Raw genomic sequence first — 19961 nt, forward strand, 5'->3', positions numbered from 1 at the left:
GATTGTTTATGCAATGTTTCCTTTTTAAAGGCTCTCTGGTAAAACTTCCAAATCTCAGGGAGAAGTAAAGGAGTTTGCCTTCCGTTTCCTCCTTATTCTAATAAGTAACTTATGCATCTTCAAACTAGATGAATAAATGTAGATCTTTGACAATTCAGTCGGTAGAGCATCCACTACATTCGTAATTTCCTTAATGTCTAAGTGAAAGGGCAATAATAATTATATATATATATATATATTTTACGCAATTATATATATATATATATATATATATATATATATATATATATATATATATATATATATATATATATATATATATATATATATATACACACACACACACACACACATATATATATATATATATATATATATATATATATATATATATATATATATATATATATATATATATATATATTGCCGAACGGTCATTGCCAAAAAGTTAGTTTTGCACCTTCACGGCCGTGCCAGAGCCTGCGCTAAAATGTCTCCGCCAAAATGTATGAAACCTGTTAACATGACATCGGCGCCTAAAAAGAGAGATTTTTTTAATGGATCACAAGGACTAAATAAGATGGACCTCATAAATCCCGAGCCAACAGAGACACATGAAGAAGATATGGCTCTTGATTGTGACTTAACCAGCAGAGGAACAAATAACTTCTATTCCTCCCAGAAGTTCCTTGGGCATTCTTCAGCCGACCATCTCTTTCCTTCTTTCTCCAATAGACAAAATTCTGCTTACAACCGGCAGGACAGTTGCCTACCCTTTACTTCACGGAATAGTTTTCAAACGAAGAGTAGTATAATTGAAGACTCCGGCTCAGCTTCAGAGTCATGTCAAATTGCTAGCACCATCGAATTTACTGCCGGGAACAATTTTGATGAGAGCAAATTCGCAAACTTCTGTCCAATTGCTCCTACTATCGAAATTGTTCCTGGGAACGATTTTGAAGAAAATCAACATTTGTATGAAGTTATAATGGCAAATTACTACTATTATGTTGTCGGTGGAATAATTGGCACTACTCCAAAGCACACATCTTGGGCGGGTTTCACTCAGATCGATCACCTGGACAAGGATGGTGGAAACGACAATGGGAAGAAGAAAATACAAAAGAGAAAGCAGAGGTAAGGTGTGAAGCTTGTTTATTACTTTCACTGTTATTGGAACTAATCATCCTTATTCATATATGCCTGTAACTTTATATAGCATGCTGTTCCTGGTTCTGATAGTAATATTCATGATTAATTTCTGTGTTACATTATGTATTATATATATATATATATATATATATATATATATATATATATATATATATATATATATATATATATATATATACACACACACATATATATATATATATATATATATATATATATATATATGTATATATATATATATATATATATATATATATATATATATATATATATATATATATATATATAGTGTTTATGAATGTGTGTGTGTGTGTGTGTGTGTGTGTGTGTGTGTATATATATATATATATATATATATATATATATATATATATATATATATATATATATATATATATATATATATATATATATACACACACACACACATATATATATATATATATATATATATATATATATATATATATATATATATATATATATATATATATATATATATATATATATATATATATATATATATATATATATATATATATATATATATATATATATATATATATATATATATATATACACACACACACACACACACACACACACACACACACACACACACACACACTTAGTCGGTGTTAGTGTGTATGCCATTCAACTTATTTCATCCGATTTGCATGAGAGTGGATCAGTGATAATATCTTGCCTGGCAACTCAAAACAGACAGTTTAGTATTTAGTATTTAATATTTAGACATATTAGTGTATTTTTTCAATTCTCTTCCTGTTTGAGAAAGCATTATATTTTTCCATAATAGTGAAGATTCACTGAGCAAATTTCTTTCCAAATCTGACCTTCATTTTATGTTCTGCGACAGACGATGTGGTTACCATCTCTGAACTAGTTCTAGTAGCATCAGCTCTAATTGTTTCTTAGATGTTTTTGCCTTTCGACAAACGGCGACAATGCATAACTCATATGCCTCTCTTTTTACACGTAGTCCTTCGATTGCTCTAATCCTTCCTTACTCAGAATCATCCCGAAAAGACGAGGGATCTCATGCATTTTACACCTGCTAATTTAGGGGAATTAAGATATTGATAGGATTGTTTGTGGAATAAGTAATATTTACGTTAAACAGACTATCTCTATGTTGAGCACATAACATTGATATTGTCTAGCATGTAAACTTACATGTCTTACTCTTTCAATCTAACTGTTCGTAACATTTTTTTTTTTTTTACGCAAGAGGGAGATCTGCCAAGGGCAAAAAGAAAGCCTTGTGCAGCGAGGTCACAGCAGGAAGGGAGGCATGCGTTTGTTTGGAAGGTTGTGTCGAGTTGATAGATGGAGGAGGAATTGAGTTTTTGAGGCATTGAAAACTGCTAAGTTTTCTCTGCCGCAATCAGAAATCTTATAAAGCTCAGAGGTCAGGCGTTTTGTGGAGTCCCTGCATGATCTGTTGACTTCCTGAAGGGTTGGTCGTCTCTGAAAGGACGTGGAAAGATGTAGAGTGGTATCATCAGCGTAGCAGTGGACAGGGCAAGAAGTTTGGTTAAGAAGGTCATTAATGAATAGTAGAAAGAGAGTGCGTATAGGACAGAACCCTGAGGAACACCACTGTTAATAGATTTGGGAGAAGAACAGTGGCCGTCTACTACGACTGCAATAGGATGGCCAGAAAGGAAACTTGAGATAAAGTTGCAGAGGGAAGGATAGAAACTGTAGGAAGGCAGTTTTGAAATCAAAGCTTTGTGCCAAACTCTATCAAAAGTTTTCGATATGTCTAACACAACCAAGATTCAGTAATGAAAGCCAGAAGATCACCAGTAAAGCAACCTTGACGGAAGCAATACTGGTGATCAGACAGAAGATTGTGAAGTGACAAATGTTTAAGAATCTTCCTATTCAGGATAGATAAAAAAAACTTCAGACAATTAAGAGATTAAAGCCATAGGGTGGTAGTTTGAGGGATTAAAATGGTCACCCTTTTTAGGAACAGACTGAATGTAGGCAAACTTCCTGCAAGAAGGAAAGGTAGAAGTCGATAAACATAGCTGAAAAAGTTTCAACAGACAAGGTGCTAGCACGAAAGCACAGATTTTGAAAAGAATAGGAGGGATCCCATCAAGTCCATAAGCCAAAGGGCATGGAAAACATCATTACGAGGAACTTTTATTGAAGGCATGAAATAGTCAGAAGGAGGAGGAGAGGGTTGGATAAGCCCACAATCATCCAAGATGGAATTGTTAGTAAAGGTTTGAGAGAAGAGTTCAGCTTGAGAGACAGACGAGATGGTAGTGGTGCCATCAGGATGAAATAAAGGAGAGGAAGATGAAGAAGTACAGTTATTGGAGATGCTTTTAGCCAGATGCCAGAGGAGCTCAATGGAGAAGACTGGGTAACAGCATAAGCTGAGGGATTAGAGGTAAGGAAGAGATCAAGAATACTGTGCGTATCTCCAAGAAAGTCAGAGATACGAATAGAATGTTGCAACTTACTCGCATTCCTTACTCGTTTGTCTACATTCAGTTGAAGGCTAGTTCACCAAGGTGGTCAGTGAAGAGAGAGGAAAGCCAAAGCTGGTGGTGATCATTGAATTCTCCAAGGATGGAAATCTCCACGAAAGGGTAGAGGGACAGAATGTGCTCCATTTTGGAAGTTAAAGAATTTACAATAGTCAGAGTAGTTAGGGAAGAGATAGACAGCACAGTTAAAGTTAGAGTAACTATTGCATCGAAGCCAAATGGTGGAAAACTCAGAACATTCAAGAGCATGGGTACGAGAGCAAGTTAGATCTTTACGTACGTAGACGCAACATTCAGCTTTGGAACGAAAATGAGGATAGAGAAAGTAGGAAGGAACAAAGAAGGGCCTACTGTCAGTTGCCTCAGACAGGTGTGTTTTGGTGAGGAAAAAGAAGATGAGGTTTAGTAGAGGAGAGGTGGTGTTCCACAGATTGAAAATTAGATCTAAGACCGCGAATGTTGCACAAGTTGATGGAGAAAAGTTGAGGGAGGTGTCAAGACATTTTGTGTGTGTGTGTGTGTGTGTGTGTGTGTGTGTGTGTGTGTGTGTGTGTGTGTGTGTGGGGTAAGTGCATGTAATCTTGTGTGAAAAAAGGAGAGTTGTCTTTGGAGGGGAAGCTGTGACTGCCCCCTTGAGCTGTGAGACAAAGGAAAACGTTCAGTGAGATCACAACTAGCTTTAATGGAAGGTTCGCAACACCCCATGAACTAGTGGTATTAGATCTCCCTGCGAGTAAATTATCGTTTTGGTAGGTGTCTACCTGTGAATTATAAGCTCATCAATGTAACACCGCACCCCATCCAGTAATCTAACATTGAACACTATTATTAGATAAGACATCTAAATACCCGTGAAAATCTTCTTGTTATCTCCTGGTGTTTCGCAAACGTTGAAAACCCTTGATCTAGATTGTTGTACATTTTTGGAGCAGCCACTAATACAACGGCCATGCAACAAATGCGAACGTATACCGATAACGATATAATAGGTTTGTTTTCTTCAACAATGAATCGCAAAAAAATAAGGGGTTCACAATCTTGTCAGGGTGAATCTGGAAAAATGCACAACTACCACTATAAGCCACATACTGTCACTTGATGTTTTGCGACTCCAGAATTTTTTACACTATGTTACACGATAATTATATATATATATATATATATATATATATATATATATATATATATATATATATATATATATATATATATTATCGTGTAACATAGTGTAAAAATATATATATATATATATATATATATATATTATTTATTTATTTATTTATTCATTTATTTTATTCATTTTTTTTTCAAGTCATGCTAATTCTTGGCGCAGTCGCCTCACATCATGCTATGTGGATACGGTCTTTAAAGCTGATATACCCTGGTCAATCACAGTTGTAAATCGAGTCTTCGATGATAATAATATGATATACACGATAATAAGTCGATAAAGCACTACAGCAAGTAGCCGGTTTATCATTGAATGTCATCACAATTTTGACGATAATAGGTAGAGTGATAAGAATACCACGAGTGTAGACTAAAAACAACCAGATAAAGACGATAAACTCTAGAAGGATCACGTGGTCACTCACCACGACAATCATGAATGTAAAACTATAATGCTACGAATTGCACAAATAAGAGACCGAACGTTGTGGAACAACCACTGGTGTTCTTAAAGGTGTGGCAGAAGTTGGTAGTAGTAGGTATATTATTTATTCTTTATGCCCAATCCACCACCGTTGAGAGAAAGAATATTGAATGCCATCCTCCATGGCAGTCACAATCACTTTTGTTATATAACCTTTAAAGGCTAGTTTACCAGGGTGATTAGTGAAGGGAAAGTGAAACTCTAAAAACAACTTCCTTCTTTCACACAAAATTGCATGCACTTAGCTACACATACATTCATCACTCAAAATCTGAAACTGAAAAGGAAAAAAGGTATGTGACGCTTCCTACAACAACCTCAGTGTCTTCTTTATATTAGAATTCTTTTGAACTTGTTTGGAGACCGGTACCTCAGTCAGCATTTTTTTTATTTGTTTTTTATTATTTATTTATTTATCTATCTATTTATTTTGTCTTTTAGCGGTTTCCTCTCTTACATAAAACGAAGGAACAGAAAAGGAGCCTCAGACATCTATTTTTCAGTGAAGAAAAGATCAGGTTTAGTATATATATAGGAAAGTTGGTGTTTAACGTATTAAAAATTATATCTCAGACAGCGAAAGTTGCAAAAGTTAATAAAAACTTTATGTGGGAGTCGTTATAGCAGATTTTCAATTTTAAATCAGGGTAATGAGGTACACGTGATTTTGTATGAAGAAAAGGCTACAACAGTTAATTTTTGTGAAAACACCACACTGGCATCTATGACTACCTGCTCCGGAATAATTTCCCGGTCGACACCGGCACAGACGTTATAGTCTGACCATTTTATCAAAAGCGTTTAGGCGTTGGCTTTTTCGGGGATTTTCCGGCCTGCAGCGCTGCCAAACCTTGTACTGGGCAAATGATCGGATTAGACCCTACATGTCACTGGGAACCTTGCTCCCCACACAGCACTTCTCTCTCTCTCTCTCTCTCTCTCTCTCTCTCTCTCTCTCTCTCTCTCTCTCTCTCTCCATATAGAATTTAATGTCATGCAAATATATTTCTATCAGAGATCAATACTTGCTTATGAATGATTAAAATTTGATAAAAGAATCTGCCTGTCAGTCAGTCAAGCTGCCCCATCCCCTCATCTTTCTGTTTGTCTGTCTGCCTCTCCCCATATATAATTATTCTTTAATCTTTATTAATGACTTATTTTCTACACCACCGATTGTCATATGGATAGAGTAAACACTAGAGTACTCCGGAATAATTTCCCGGTCGACACCGGCACAGACGTTATAGTCTGACCATTTTATCAAAAGCGTTTAGGCGTTGGCTTTTTCGGGGATTTTCCGGCCTGCAGCGCTGCCAAACCTTGTACTGGGCAAATGATCGGATTAGACCCTACATGTCACTGGGAACCTTGCTCCCCACACAGCACTTCTCTCTCTCTCTCTCTCTCTCTCTCTCTCTCTCTCTCTCTCTCTCTCTCTCTCTCTCTCCATATAGAATTTAATGTCATGCAAATATATTTCTATCAGAGATCAATACTTGCTTATGAATGATTAAAATTTGATAAAAGAATCTGCCTGTCAGTCAGTCAAGCTGCCCCATCCCCTCATCTTTCTGTTTGTCTGTCTGCCTCTCCCCATATATAATTATTCTTTAATCTTTATTAATGACTTATTTTCTACACCACCGATTGTCATATGGATAGAGTAAACACTAGAGTACCGTAGCCCTTGTATTTCTAAATCAGACTTCGATCTGTAAGCAACACTTAAATAAACATACCCACGAACACTAAAGAATGTCTGCGATTAACATTGGTCACAATTCACATCCCAATCCGAAAATAGATCCATAGGCACCATAGTGAACATCAACCAACACTAAAAAAAATAGGGAAATGACAATCATAACCGGTACAACACCAAACAATTCACATAACATTACGAACCAAACACTGCATGAACAAATACTCACAACACTGGCTCCTCTCGTGAATGTCTACCCATAATATTTAGCATGAACAACCATGCAGACCACCAGCTGGCTCAGCCGCCCGGCCCGTCTGGGGTGAAGTACGCCACACCGAGTGAATTCCCCGTCACCTGACACACCATAATTCTTTACAATATGTTAAATCGAATAAATACCCCTATATACACAACACCGTGTCTCATTACTTATAAACACTGCAAGAGGTTTAGGCAAGGTCCCACGTACCTGAACCTTGGGGCGGCTGCTCGTGAACTGAGCAGCACACCCCAGCAGGTGACGTGGAAACCTTCCCCGCACCCGAGAACGGGGCTATAACAAGCATGAAATGCCGACGTGACAAGCTTCCCCACACACGATCGTAAACCCCCAACATACACAATACAAATCCCGGAATTACAGAAGTACCATGGCACCAATCGCTATCTGTGTAGTTTTCATTGTTCGCCAGTTGGTTTAATTCACAAGTTGGTCCTGCTTATCGCGCCGAACTGTCGCTCTTGTGGAAGCCCTATTAAAAAAAAATATATACAGATATTCATGCCTACATACCTCATAATATAAACGTTTGGTTATTTATCTATGTGTCTGATTGAAAATGACAAAAATATGCAAATATATGTTCCTAATGGTGCAAAGTATGGATGTACCAGTGTCCCATCAAAATATTTTTTGTAAGTCTAATAGTACATATATACCTTATCACAAAATTGTCAGAGTTTCTGCATAGGATAATGCTCCACTCAAAAAGCGTAGAGCAAATATCACTGAGTAGCATTTATAAAAAAAAAACAATTTTCGGAGTCTGTGCCGAAATAACCTGGCCAACATTACCGAAACCGAATTTTCCTAACTGAATCACAACAAGCGAACCTGGTATGCCTTTTGATCTCAGAAAGTTTCTCAGAGTTGGTACTGTCCATTTTCTAAGTTCATCCTCACTAATATCCATAGTATTATCCATAGTGAAGTCGTTGTGCAGTGAGTGTGGCGATGGCTCTTAACACGCTAGATTTGTTTACGTTTCGATAGAACAATCTTGGTACATGTTAGACAATATCCTCTATACTGTTAATTTCTTAAGACTATTAATTGTTGTGATTTTCTTTATGAATATAATTTATATTAATTTTTATGGAAAGAAAAAGGCATTAAAACTACGCTTGACTTATTAATGATCTTTTCTATTTTTTGTCCCAGAAATGGAGATGATAAAGAAGAGCGCTCGACATATATATATAAACATTTCCCCTTTTTTAGCTTATATGCCACGAGTACATTCTTAGAAAGATTATAACTTTTATTAAACCATTTAATATTTACAAGATGTGCAGAAAAGTACATTCCAGTTGACCAACTTGCTGTGAAATAATTAACCCATCTGGCGGTTGAAGGCACCTACATAGCAGATCGCGATCGGTCCCATTATCACAACGTGATACACCGATGTTAGTTACGCTTGCGCGGTACTTCTTTGTTGGCGAGGAAAATACAGGATGTGCTGGTGATCTCTGTGTCATGTAAGTTTGATTATAGGTTGAACAAAATCTTGTTACCTCATTCACATTGGTAGCTTTCGCTGTTCAGCCAACAGATCTTGAAGGGTCAAATAATGGCTTCTTATTACCCTTTTCTTGCAAGAAATACGTTCTTATTTACTGAATAAATAATCTCTTTTTCTCGGCTTTGGAGAACACTAGAGAGAGTGGGAGAGGTAGCTTCCATCCTGGCTGGTAGCGGGAAAGGAAGTGACCAATGGATTAACATGGTTACTTTGACCTGTGACCTCACTCTGTCACCCAAGGGGATGTGACAACACTCGGAGGAAACGTTGAAGTATTGTGGTGTTTGCAAAAACAATGCAAATATATTTGAAAATAAACAAAATACCTTTTTTTTTGGCATCATAATATATATATATATATATATATATATATATATATATATATATATATATATATATATATATATATATATATATATACTACGACAACATTCAATTTCGAAGTATTGAGTACCTGACTTCAGGTGCGTATTAGTACAAGTGTGGCAACGCCGCAGGCCGGGAAATCCCCGAAAAAGCCAACGCCAAACCTTCTTGGTAAAATGGTCAGACTATAGCGTCCTTTCTGTGCCAGCCAACTTGCAGTCACTGCCTACCTTTTGTATTGCAATTTTACGCCGTAGTTGGTACTAATACACCAGTATATTCGCGACAGTGAATGTATCTGGATCTGTCTACGATATTCTTTCAAGTGGATGTTTTACATTGAAGCAGAGTCTCAAGCGTCCTTGATGCTAACATAATTGACTTCAAAGGTTAGAAGTTGGTGGATCGCCTCACTAGACTGTATCTAGTCCATCTTGTTCAAGACTCATTCACATTCACCAGGACCACAAGTCCCCAAGACCTTCCGAATGTTATGCAACTGTATTCTCCCAGTATGTATGCAAATCACCACTTGACTTACCACATCGAGACAAGTGGACCACCAGTACATGCCAATGTTCGATTTTTAGCTTCTGAATACTTCAAGAATAACAATGTTGAACTCGAATATAGTGGAGACTCGATATTCGAACGTCTAAATACAGGCAACCCCCGTTTAACGAAGGGGTTATGTTCCTAAAAAAACACTTTGTTAAACGAAACTTCGTTAAGCGAACCGATTATAACAAGTATAACCCCTGATTTGAACTTCCTTTGAGAGTAAGCAAAGTGAGAGTGTATCATAGTACAGTAAAAGGTTTAATGAAAGTAAAAATTATGAAGTTAAACATTTAGGTAGTTTAATTTAATTCATTATAATGTACGCTAATGTATGTATGTACGTAACTTTGTAATGTTGATGATCTTAACTTTATGAAGGGAGGGAGAGTGAAACGGGAAATACACTAACCGGCAACCAGTGGAATGTAAACAAAGTGCGCATCATGGTACTGCATACAAAACTTATGTACCACATTTCCACAAGGCTTTCCATTTTATCCATTGTAGAGTCAAAAGTTCTGGTGGTTCTTTTAGATTGCAAGGAAGATGAGGTCTCACTAGCCTTCTTAATAGAGTATCTTGACTTGAAAATAGTAGACAGTAGATGGAGTCAAGCCATGGTGGGAAGCAATGTTATTAGTTTTCTGGCCTCTCTCTTGTCTGTGAATAATACCCAGCTTCACTTCGAGAGTAAGACACTTCCTGGTCTTCTTAGGAACGTTAGGCCACATTGCAGGGTGTTTTGGTGGTAAGTTGAACTAAGGAAGATGAGCTGCTGGTGACGCTGTTATGTTTTGACTGGGCAGTGAGTGGTGCGTGTGATCTTGATCTTGATCTTGATGCTACAGATGACGCAGAATTTCTTCTGAGTCAGACCTTTGTATCGGCAGAGCCTGTGTTGTCCACGAGAGGCTTGATCTTGATCTTTATTCTATAGGTGTCTCAGGATTTCTCCTGAGGCAGGCCTTACTACCAGCAGCTCCTGATGCATTCAAAAGCCCATCAGCTTGCATGATACAGTGGGGCTTTCAAATTTGGAAAAAAATTACCTGGATAAAACTTCGTTAAAGCGAGTTTGATGTTCGTTAAACGAGCAGATGGTATTAAAATGAAACCTTCGTCATAGCGAAATTTCGTGGTGTGAACCTTCGTTAAACGGGGGTTGCCTGTACTCGAAGTTTTCAGTATCCGAACGCAAAAGTTTGATTTAATCCTCGAAAAAATACCTTATAGTCGAACGTCCACATCCATGGTTGTAAACAAAGGCCTCCTGGTGTCACCCTTCCCCCTCCACCAGTTGTGACTTGTGCTGCCACGGTCATGAGAATAACATTCTCTTGCATTCTATCTGTAGTTTTTTTCATTTATAAACTTACATTAACACCAAAGACTTATTAGTGGTGAAAATATCTGGTAATCAAACGGCTGCACATTTGGTCTTATACAAAGCTCTGTCCTCGCCCTTCTCACAGCTGCCACTGTACCGCTCTGATACCGTATTACTAGTAATACGGTATACCGATGCCGGTGCGCATCCCTAGTCCTGCCGCAGTCTTGAGAAAAAACAACATTCTTCTGCGTTATGTCGGTAGTTTTTCATTTATAAACTTACGATGGCACCAAAGAGGCTTATTAGTGATGAAAATAAGGAATCTGGTGAGAGTGTAAGTGTTAGTGAGCCACAGCACTACATTAGTAGATTCACAGGAATCATACCAGGAGAAACTTTACAAAGACATTTTCATCGATGGTGACTCATCCACCGGCGATCTCCCTCCTACCCACCCTTTTACCCTCCTCTTCTAAATTATCCATTACCAGCCTTCACTTACGGTCTGTACAAATCAAAACTGTAAAATTTTTTATAAACTTAAGGTTTTGCTAAGACTAGAACGAATTACCTGATTTATAGGTATCAATAGTCGAACTTTTGTAATACACGAACAGCCATTTGGAATAAATTAAGTTCGAATATTGAATCTCCACTGTATCTGATAAGTCAAGGCAATTGGTAATCAATGTTCTGCATCTTCCTTAAGAAGTGAAATTATCATGTTTTTAGTTCCCACACAATTGAAGTTTGGTATCCCATACGACTTTTGATTCCACCATCTACTCCAGAATCGACCTCGTCGAGATCTTCCACCATCCAGCTGCCATAATCACACCTTTCGATAGGTGCATGATCTTCCTTTCCATTGAATTTGCGCTTCCCAGCAGATAATGAATTACCTTTTAATATGGGAAGGAATAAACAGTGACATCATACAGTGGACACACACCTATATCACCTGCTAAATCTTTAAGGTGAGACGCTATGCCAACCTTCCTGTTCCTACTTTCATACCAGTCTCAGAGAGATTCAACTGTAGTCTCATTGGAAATCACCATCAACTACATCGCACCGGCCTTCATCACCACGTGAGTCTTCAGGTTTGGCGTGCCTCTCAATCTCACCTCTGACCATGGCAGTCATTCTGTATTTTGCGTGACAGCCATGACTCTCTTCGGTATCTACCGCTACAGGATCCTCAGCCACAATTCATAAGCCAAAGGCTTTAACTGCTCAAATCTTTTCTTGCAGCTTGAACTCAACAAGAATATTGGTCATTATCCCTTACTCTCATTCTCCTCGTTATTATAAACTCCTTGAAGATTCTTACTGTATAAGTGGTGGACAGTTGAATGGCATTCAAGAAGAGGGGACATAATCTGGAAGGTTATGTCAAGTTAATAGATGGAGGAACTGATCTTTTGAGGCAATGCATAATACTAACTTTGCTCTGTCACAGTCAGAAAATTCATAAGATCAGAAGGCTGGTATTATGTGCCTTCCTTGCTTGAGTTGTTTACTTCCTGAAAGATCGAACTTTTAGGAAGAAAGGTGTGGAAAAGTACATGGTAATATCATCAAGGGGAAATGGGGATATCTGGTACTGTACCTCTTTACACGTCAACCTTTTCCGTACATATATATCGTAGAAGGATTTTTCAGTTGGTCTCCATCCGGAATTTCAAGCCTCTCTTGAGGTTTCAAATAGTTACTAGCACACACCATTTCCAGGTAAAACCATCTCGGTTGATGAGGGAAATCAAGTAATGGTAGTCAAGAAGGCACACCAGCCTGTATGTGAAAACTGAAATGACATCAAAGACACAAGATTCCAAGCTAACATAGTGATAGAGATGGCATGACAGCAAGATACGCATATACGAGCCGTGAAGAGAAATGGAGTAGGGACACAGATCGTACTCCTCTGCAAGATCGTGTACCACCCATGGAGAAATATCATGCCACAGCCCTCAGTATGCCTCCAATCACCTGTATCCTTTCACAGACTGATCTCTATCCTTGAAGATTTCAATGTTCACCACCAGTTTTGGCTTTCCTCTCCCTTCACTGACCATCCTGATGAATTAGCTTTCAACTTTGCTATCCTCCGTGACTTAGAGCAACTGGTGGAACACTCTACTCGTATTCTTTACCGAATTGGAGGTATACCTAACATTCTTGACCTCTTTCTTACCTCTAATCCTTCTGCTTATGCTGCTACCCTATCTTCTCCGTTCACACAATCACAATCTTATTTCTGTATCTTATTCTAATTCTTCAATCCCTCATCAGGATCTGCGAAAGCGGAGGGGCCTCTGGCGTTTTGCCTCTACCAGTTGGGGGAGACCTGAGGAGGTATTATGCTAATTTTCTCTAGAATGATTACTGTTTCCATGTCGGAGACACATCTCTGTGTGCTGAATGCATAACGGAGGTGATAGTGTCTGGCATGGTGGCGTACATTTCTCGCTCTTTTTCTCAACCTAAAGCTTCAAAACCTTGGTTTAACACAGTCGTAACACTAACCTAACTTTGGTGTTATTAATGACGGGAATGAAAACAGTGCGTGTTTCAGTCACTCGCATTATAGTTGGCAATCCATCTTGAACACAGGCATGTTTAACCTCAATCATTATTACGGTATTAGGTTCCTCACTTACTTTTACTTCCACTAGGGTCGCTTCGTAACAGTCCACTAATGTTTTGGTTGTTACTCTACCGAAGCGCTGGTTATGAGAGGGAGACTGAGGTTCTTTTCTTACCATCCTTACTTTTCCATATGGTGTTTCCACGAATACCAAGGGATAAACAAGATTGTTCCAATGAATCCGCTTAGCTTGGTGATCTAGAGTGAGAGTTGACTGACCGATCGTGTTCATTCCCAACAATATGTGTGTTCTGAGATACACATCAGGAACTACTGCTACTTGAGCAATGATGGGATGGTTACTGTTACTGGCGATTGTTACATGAGCTTGGCCTAATACTCTTATCTGCTTACCCGTGATTCCTTGCAAAGCGGGAATCTTTGAACTTTGTTTCACTGGAATTCCCATTTCATTAATTACACTGATCTTAATTAGTGAAACATCACTGCCAGTATCTAACATTGCTTCGAGTACATGGTTATTGATATCTACGCTGATTACCGGGGATTGTCATAACATCCTATTCCATGTTGTGTTTACTTTACCGGGGCACGATAGATGGCCGCGCCGACAATTGAGTCGTAAACAATCATAACAGGAGCCAGGTTGTGGTCTCTTATAGCACTCGGCTATTGAGTGGTTAGTAGCTCGGCAATATGGGCAGTATTTCTCTCTTCTGCGCCATTGCTGTAATCTTTGATCTACCCGGTCTAATCTACTAGTGGGTGGTGTTAATGTGGCCGCCGCCGCTCGCGGGGTAGTCGGTAGGTGGGCTGGGGCCGGGCTAACCGCTCGTACGCTACTCTCTTTCCGAGTCATTACCACCAGTCTTTCCGTATCTAATTTGGTCAGAAACCTGGTTAACGGTACTTTTTCGTCCAGGTACAGTTCTAGTCTTTCCGTGCAGTCTCTCGGCATTCCTTTTATTAGTTTGTTCTTTATCAACCTGTCCTGAGATGGCACGTCATCAGCATCGGTCCTTACGGTAACCAAAGCTAGTTTACATTTCTACCTTGTCATAAATTCGATGGGGTCGTCTTCCACCGAATATTTTAAATCATTCAGAGAATTAAATAGCCTTTCCTCATTCTGGTCTGTGAGCCCCTTTGTAAGATACTGCTTAAATTGTGCCCAGGTTACTTCCTTATCCACTACCGTTTGCACCAGTAAAGCTAATGGTGCTTCCACACGCATTTTAACTATCTGTTGCCTCTCTCTGTTATCTGTTGAGCAACTTTCTACCTGTGAGAAAAAAACAGCTAACCGGCCAACTCCTTCTACTCCACTCAAGTGACGCAGTTCAAGGACGAGGATGTCACGGGGCTTCATGAGGCATTTAACAGGGTTACTCGCCGACCTCTCCCTGTTATCTCTAACTTCCTGTAACAAATCGTGGACACAATCACGCAAGGCATCTACCTCCATCTCTAAGTTATTTACGGCCTCTGCGCCTGACGAACTTACGCTCGTTATCTGGTTAACTACCATTTCATCTTCGGTGTTAACTACTGGTTCATTCTCCTTTTTAGGTGTCCACTCTGCACTTAAGCTCAGAAAATCCGCCAACTCATCCATAACGAAAGAAAAAATACCTGACAACTTGTCTCAAACTAAACAAAATTAAACTTGGGTGAACAGTGGCTTTCTGTTTCAGCAATATACAACTTAAATTCTCATTATAAAAACAACGTATCTTCCTGTGGAGACAATAGGCTAGGCACAACAAAATACCAATGCCTAAGAAAACAACTTACTGAAAAAAAAAACAGAACATGAGCCAAATGGGAAATGTAAAAAAAAAAAAAAAAAAAAAAATTACCCCTAAACTGAATCAAATTTTGTCTCCTTCCCTAGCTTATCCGCTCGGATAAACTAGAGGTAGGAGGGTAGCAAGGGGGACTGGCACAGCGCCAACTACCACCCAAAGCTAATTACTTGTGGGGGAGTGTGGGGGTCCCTGTGCTACCGCCGAACTACCAACAAAACATCATGGGGAAGGGATGAACACCTAACTCTCACTGCTCCTCTTCCTCTTTCCTGTCGCTGTGATTCCATAATGGCCACTCGAAACATGAGGCATAAATAAGAAATGAACTGTGAGGAGAAACACCACTTCACTACGAAACAAGGGGTGGGGATAAGCAATGATTATTCCTGACTCTACGGAGAGTTACGTGGGCCGATGTGCCTATATTAAACACATCCCACCGCTGCCACCAGCTATACTGAACCTTCGTGAGGCTCAGTCTCTTGTACTGGGCCTAAGTGAAGCTTAGGCCTAGTAAGAAAAAGAAAGAAAGATGTAACGGATCCAAGGGGGAGGGATACACACTCAAACTTAAAAAAATAGACACTTTAATTCACCACCGACACTCTTCCGTTATGTAGATGCCTAGATATCCTACCTACATAGAGGGAGAACTATGGGGGAGACCAAGGGTAACTCAGCTGTGGGGGACAAGGTGATGGATGTGGCTGAAGGCGTCCCGGGTAGAAAATATGGCGTAGCGTTCTCTCACGCTGGCGTCCTCCTCTCTCTCTCTCTCTCTCTCTCTCTCTCTCTCTCTCTCTCTCTCTCTCTCTCTCTCTCTCTCTCTCTCTCTGCCTGGCTATGCCTGCTGGGTGGAGGTGGGCAGAGGTAGCAGGGCTAGTGCTGAAACCATAAGAATGATCTTATGAGTTGTTCTTGCCAGACCACGTGGCGTATTGCAGCTCCTCCGGGAGAGGGATGGAGATCCTACTTCAGATGAGAGCTGTGAGATCTATGAGGACGCCACTACGCATTCCGCTCCTTATATAGGCTGCGGCCATAATACCTGCACACGCACCTACGTCACCCTTCTTGGTTCTCCCTCCAGGGACTCCCTATATAAGAACTCCTAGCTATAGAAATGAAGAGAAGATGAGGATTTGGAAAAAATAAATACCCTAATATTGGGTAATAATCCCAATCAAGTACTCCCACTCAGTACACTACCTTCCTATATCTTTAATCTCTTGCTTGTCTAGTTTTTCTTTTTTTTTATCTATCCTCAATAGAAAGATTTCCTAACATCTGTCACTTCGCAATCTTCTCTCTGATCGCCAGTATGGCTTTCGTCAAAGCTGCTCTACTGGTGATCTGGCTTTCCTTACTTAGTCTTGGTCATCCTTTTTTTAGAGATTTCGGCGAAACTTTTCCTGTTGCGTTAGACATATCAAAAGCTTTTGATAGAGTCTGGCACAAAGCTTTGATTTCAAAACTGGTCTCCTACAGTTTCTGTCCTTCGCTCTGCAACTATATCTTAAGTTTCCTTTCCAACCGTTCTCTTACGGCAGTGATAGACGGTCATTGTTTTTCTCATATATCTGTTTGCAGTGGTGTTCCTCAGGGTTGTGTTTTGTCACCCACTCTCTTTATGTTATTCATTAATAATCTTAACCAAACTTCTTGTCCTATCCACTCCCACGCTGATGATACCATCCTATCTTCATATTTCCACGTGTTTTAAGAGACGATCAACCCTTTGGGAAGTCAACAGATGACGCAGGGACCCCACAGAAAGCCTGGTTTCTGATCTTTCTAAGATTTCTGATTGGGGCAGAGAAAATTTATTAGTGTTCAATGCCTCAAAAACTTAATTCCTCCATCTATCAACTCGACATAACCTTAGACGACTATCTTCTCATCTTCAATGACACTCAACTGTCTCCCTCTTCTACACTGAATATCCTTGGTCTCTCCTTTAGTCATAATCTAAACTGGAAACTTCACATCTTATCTCTTGCTAAAACAGCTTTTATGAAATTGGGCGTTCTGAGCCATCTCCAGTTTTTCTCGTCCCTCCAACTGCTTATCTGTCCTTCTATGGAGTACTCTTCACATGTTTGGGACTTCATCTCATAGTTTTACTAGATAGGGTGGAATCAAAAGCTTTTCGTCTCATTAACTCCCCTCTTTTAACTGACTGTCTTCAGCCTCTTTCTCACCGCCCTAATGTTGCATCTGTTGCTATCTTTTATCGCTATTTTTATGCTAACTCGCTGCAAAAGGCTTTCTTCTTTGCCTCACCCCTATTCTGTCCAACTTACTAATATAAGACTTAACTAGTACTCTCAATCCTTCATACCTTCCTCTGGCAAATTCCTGCCTGTGTCTGGATTTCCAACTTCCTACAACTTGACTTCTTTTATAAAGGAGGTTTCAAAACATTTGTCCCAGACTTTCGGCTAACTCTACTTATGTTTTTCTTTCTTTTTATTTTTTTGTTATGATAGACAGACTACTTATCAACGCGGAGTAACGTGATGTACTATGTACTAGGGTAGTGCTACGCAGATACCCCATGCGCAGTCTGGTCCCTAACATAGCTTCGAGATGGACTCACGTTCCGCTTGGCAATCCGCTTGCCTTCTTTGTCCGACTGGTTATCCTGTCCATCACAGCCAGTCTACCTCTACAGTCTACAGTCAGACTCCAGTTGTCTAGACTGTAATTCTACATCATCACGCCCTTGGCCAACTTTCCTTCTCGCATAAAAAAAAAAAATTATCGTCAAATGGTCGTAATATTGTGTTCCCATCTCACAACTGTCATGTGACTGGCTGGAGGCTGCCATAAGCCGTGTGATTCGTCCGTTATCTTGTAAAATGTGCAAGTCATACTCGACCGTGTGGCATTCGTCTCTCATCATGCTGTGTGAGATGTGAGCTTAAGCCTTGCATGCCAAACAGCCTATTTTCCTACTATACATAATAGCTGGGTGATCCACAAAAGTTACTTTAGCGTTTCATCACCTGAATATTATGATGCCCTTTATATTTCCTCCTGAAATTATGCCAAGTCTGTTTGGCATATAGCCAAAAAAATCTCTACTAACCTTGCGTCTTCATATTTCCCTCCTTTATTTCATCCTGATGACACTACTGCCATCTTATCTATTTCTAAAATTCAACTTTTCGCTTAAACATTTGCTAAAAACTTTACCTTGGGTCACTCAAGGGTTGTTCCTTCCTCTCGTCCACCCTCTGACTAATTCATGCTACTTATTAAATACGAGAATTATTATTCCATATCCTATCTAAACTAAACCCTCCAAAGGCTTATGAATCCGACTGGTTCCCTTCTATTATTTTTTTATATTTATTTATTTTTTTCATGTTATAGCCTATAGCACCTGTAGGTTTACTTGAAGAGTATATGTAGGAAGCGCTGTTCAACTTCTGCCGATTTGTAGCGCAGGCAGTTTTATTTATAGTGGTACCCATATTAGGGCCCATATCACTACCCAAGTGCATCTTTGGTGTAATCATCTAGAAGCCGGGTATCATGGTGACATATAGATAACTTTAAACATAAGAACATAACAAACGAGGGAAGCTGCAAAAGGCCGTAGGCCTACATGCGGCAGTCCCTGTATGATTAAAACCATCTAATTTCATCTATCATCTCCATCCATGAATTTCTCTAATCTTCTTTTAAAGCTCCCTATTGACTCACCAGAGACTACATGAGGCGTTGCGTGACGGAGGGAGTTAAGCGCCACCATAGACGAAATTGAGTTATGTATAGCACTGTCTTCGCCAGAGTCTCAGCTTTCCAGCGGTACCAAACTTAGGAGTAAGCGCCAACGCCTTCATGGTAAAAAATCCCATAACGTAACATTAACTTTTCTCCGTACTGTAGCTCCATCCGTCATGCATCAACCCAGCCTTCATGAGGGGAGATAAGTGACAAGCGGAGTGACCAATCCCTTGCTGCGTAGCGTACCGCATAGCTCTGCCTCGGCCAATCACTGTCTGCCGTGCATCCCCAGCTGCCCGCGGCCCGCCACCAGCCAAGCCAGTCTACGCTATTGTCTCCGCAAGCCCCGTGATTAATAACTTTTTTTTTTTTTTTTATAACGTTGGTCAGTAGATACCGTGTTATGGCTTCTAACAGTGGTGAGGGGAGTGCCGAAGGGGGCTTATTACGACGCAAAACAGGCCCCAGCCCTAGTTAGTGGAAGAGAATTGTGGCGAAAACCAAACGGAACACCGGCCAGGAATACGTGAGCCGAGATACAGGGAAAGTTGTAAAAAAGCGTGAGGAAGGGCTTGCATGCAAGGATGGTTGCTATGATATGTTGGGCTTAGATAACATTAGAAAAATACATGAATCCTTTTGGCGTATTTCTTTTCCTTTTTTCATGTCATCTACTCTACTT

General features: G+C 39.5%; 1 protein-coding gene across 1 annotated transcript in view; it reads left to right on the forward strand.

Moving 5' to 3' along the window:
• The first annotated feature begins 447 nt into the window (after nucleotides 1-447).
• The window catches only part of LOC123504493, a 34942-nt gene continuing 15428 nt past the window's right edge, over nucleotides 448-19961 (forward strand). Inside the window, exon 1 of the mRNA XM_045255048.1 lies at nucleotides 448-1137. Coding sequence (XP_045110983.1) covers nucleotides 491-1137 — 647 coding nt within the window. The 5' untranslated portion in view covers nucleotides 448-490. The remainder of the gene's footprint in view (nucleotides 1138-19961) is intronic.

Source organism: Portunus trituberculatus, chromosome 16 (genome assembly GCF_017591435.1).
Source record: "Portunus trituberculatus isolate SZX2019 chromosome 16, ASM1759143v1, whole genome shotgun sequence".
Taxonomy (NCBI): domain Eukaryota; kingdom Metazoa; phylum Arthropoda; class Malacostraca; order Decapoda; family Portunidae; genus Portunus; species Portunus trituberculatus.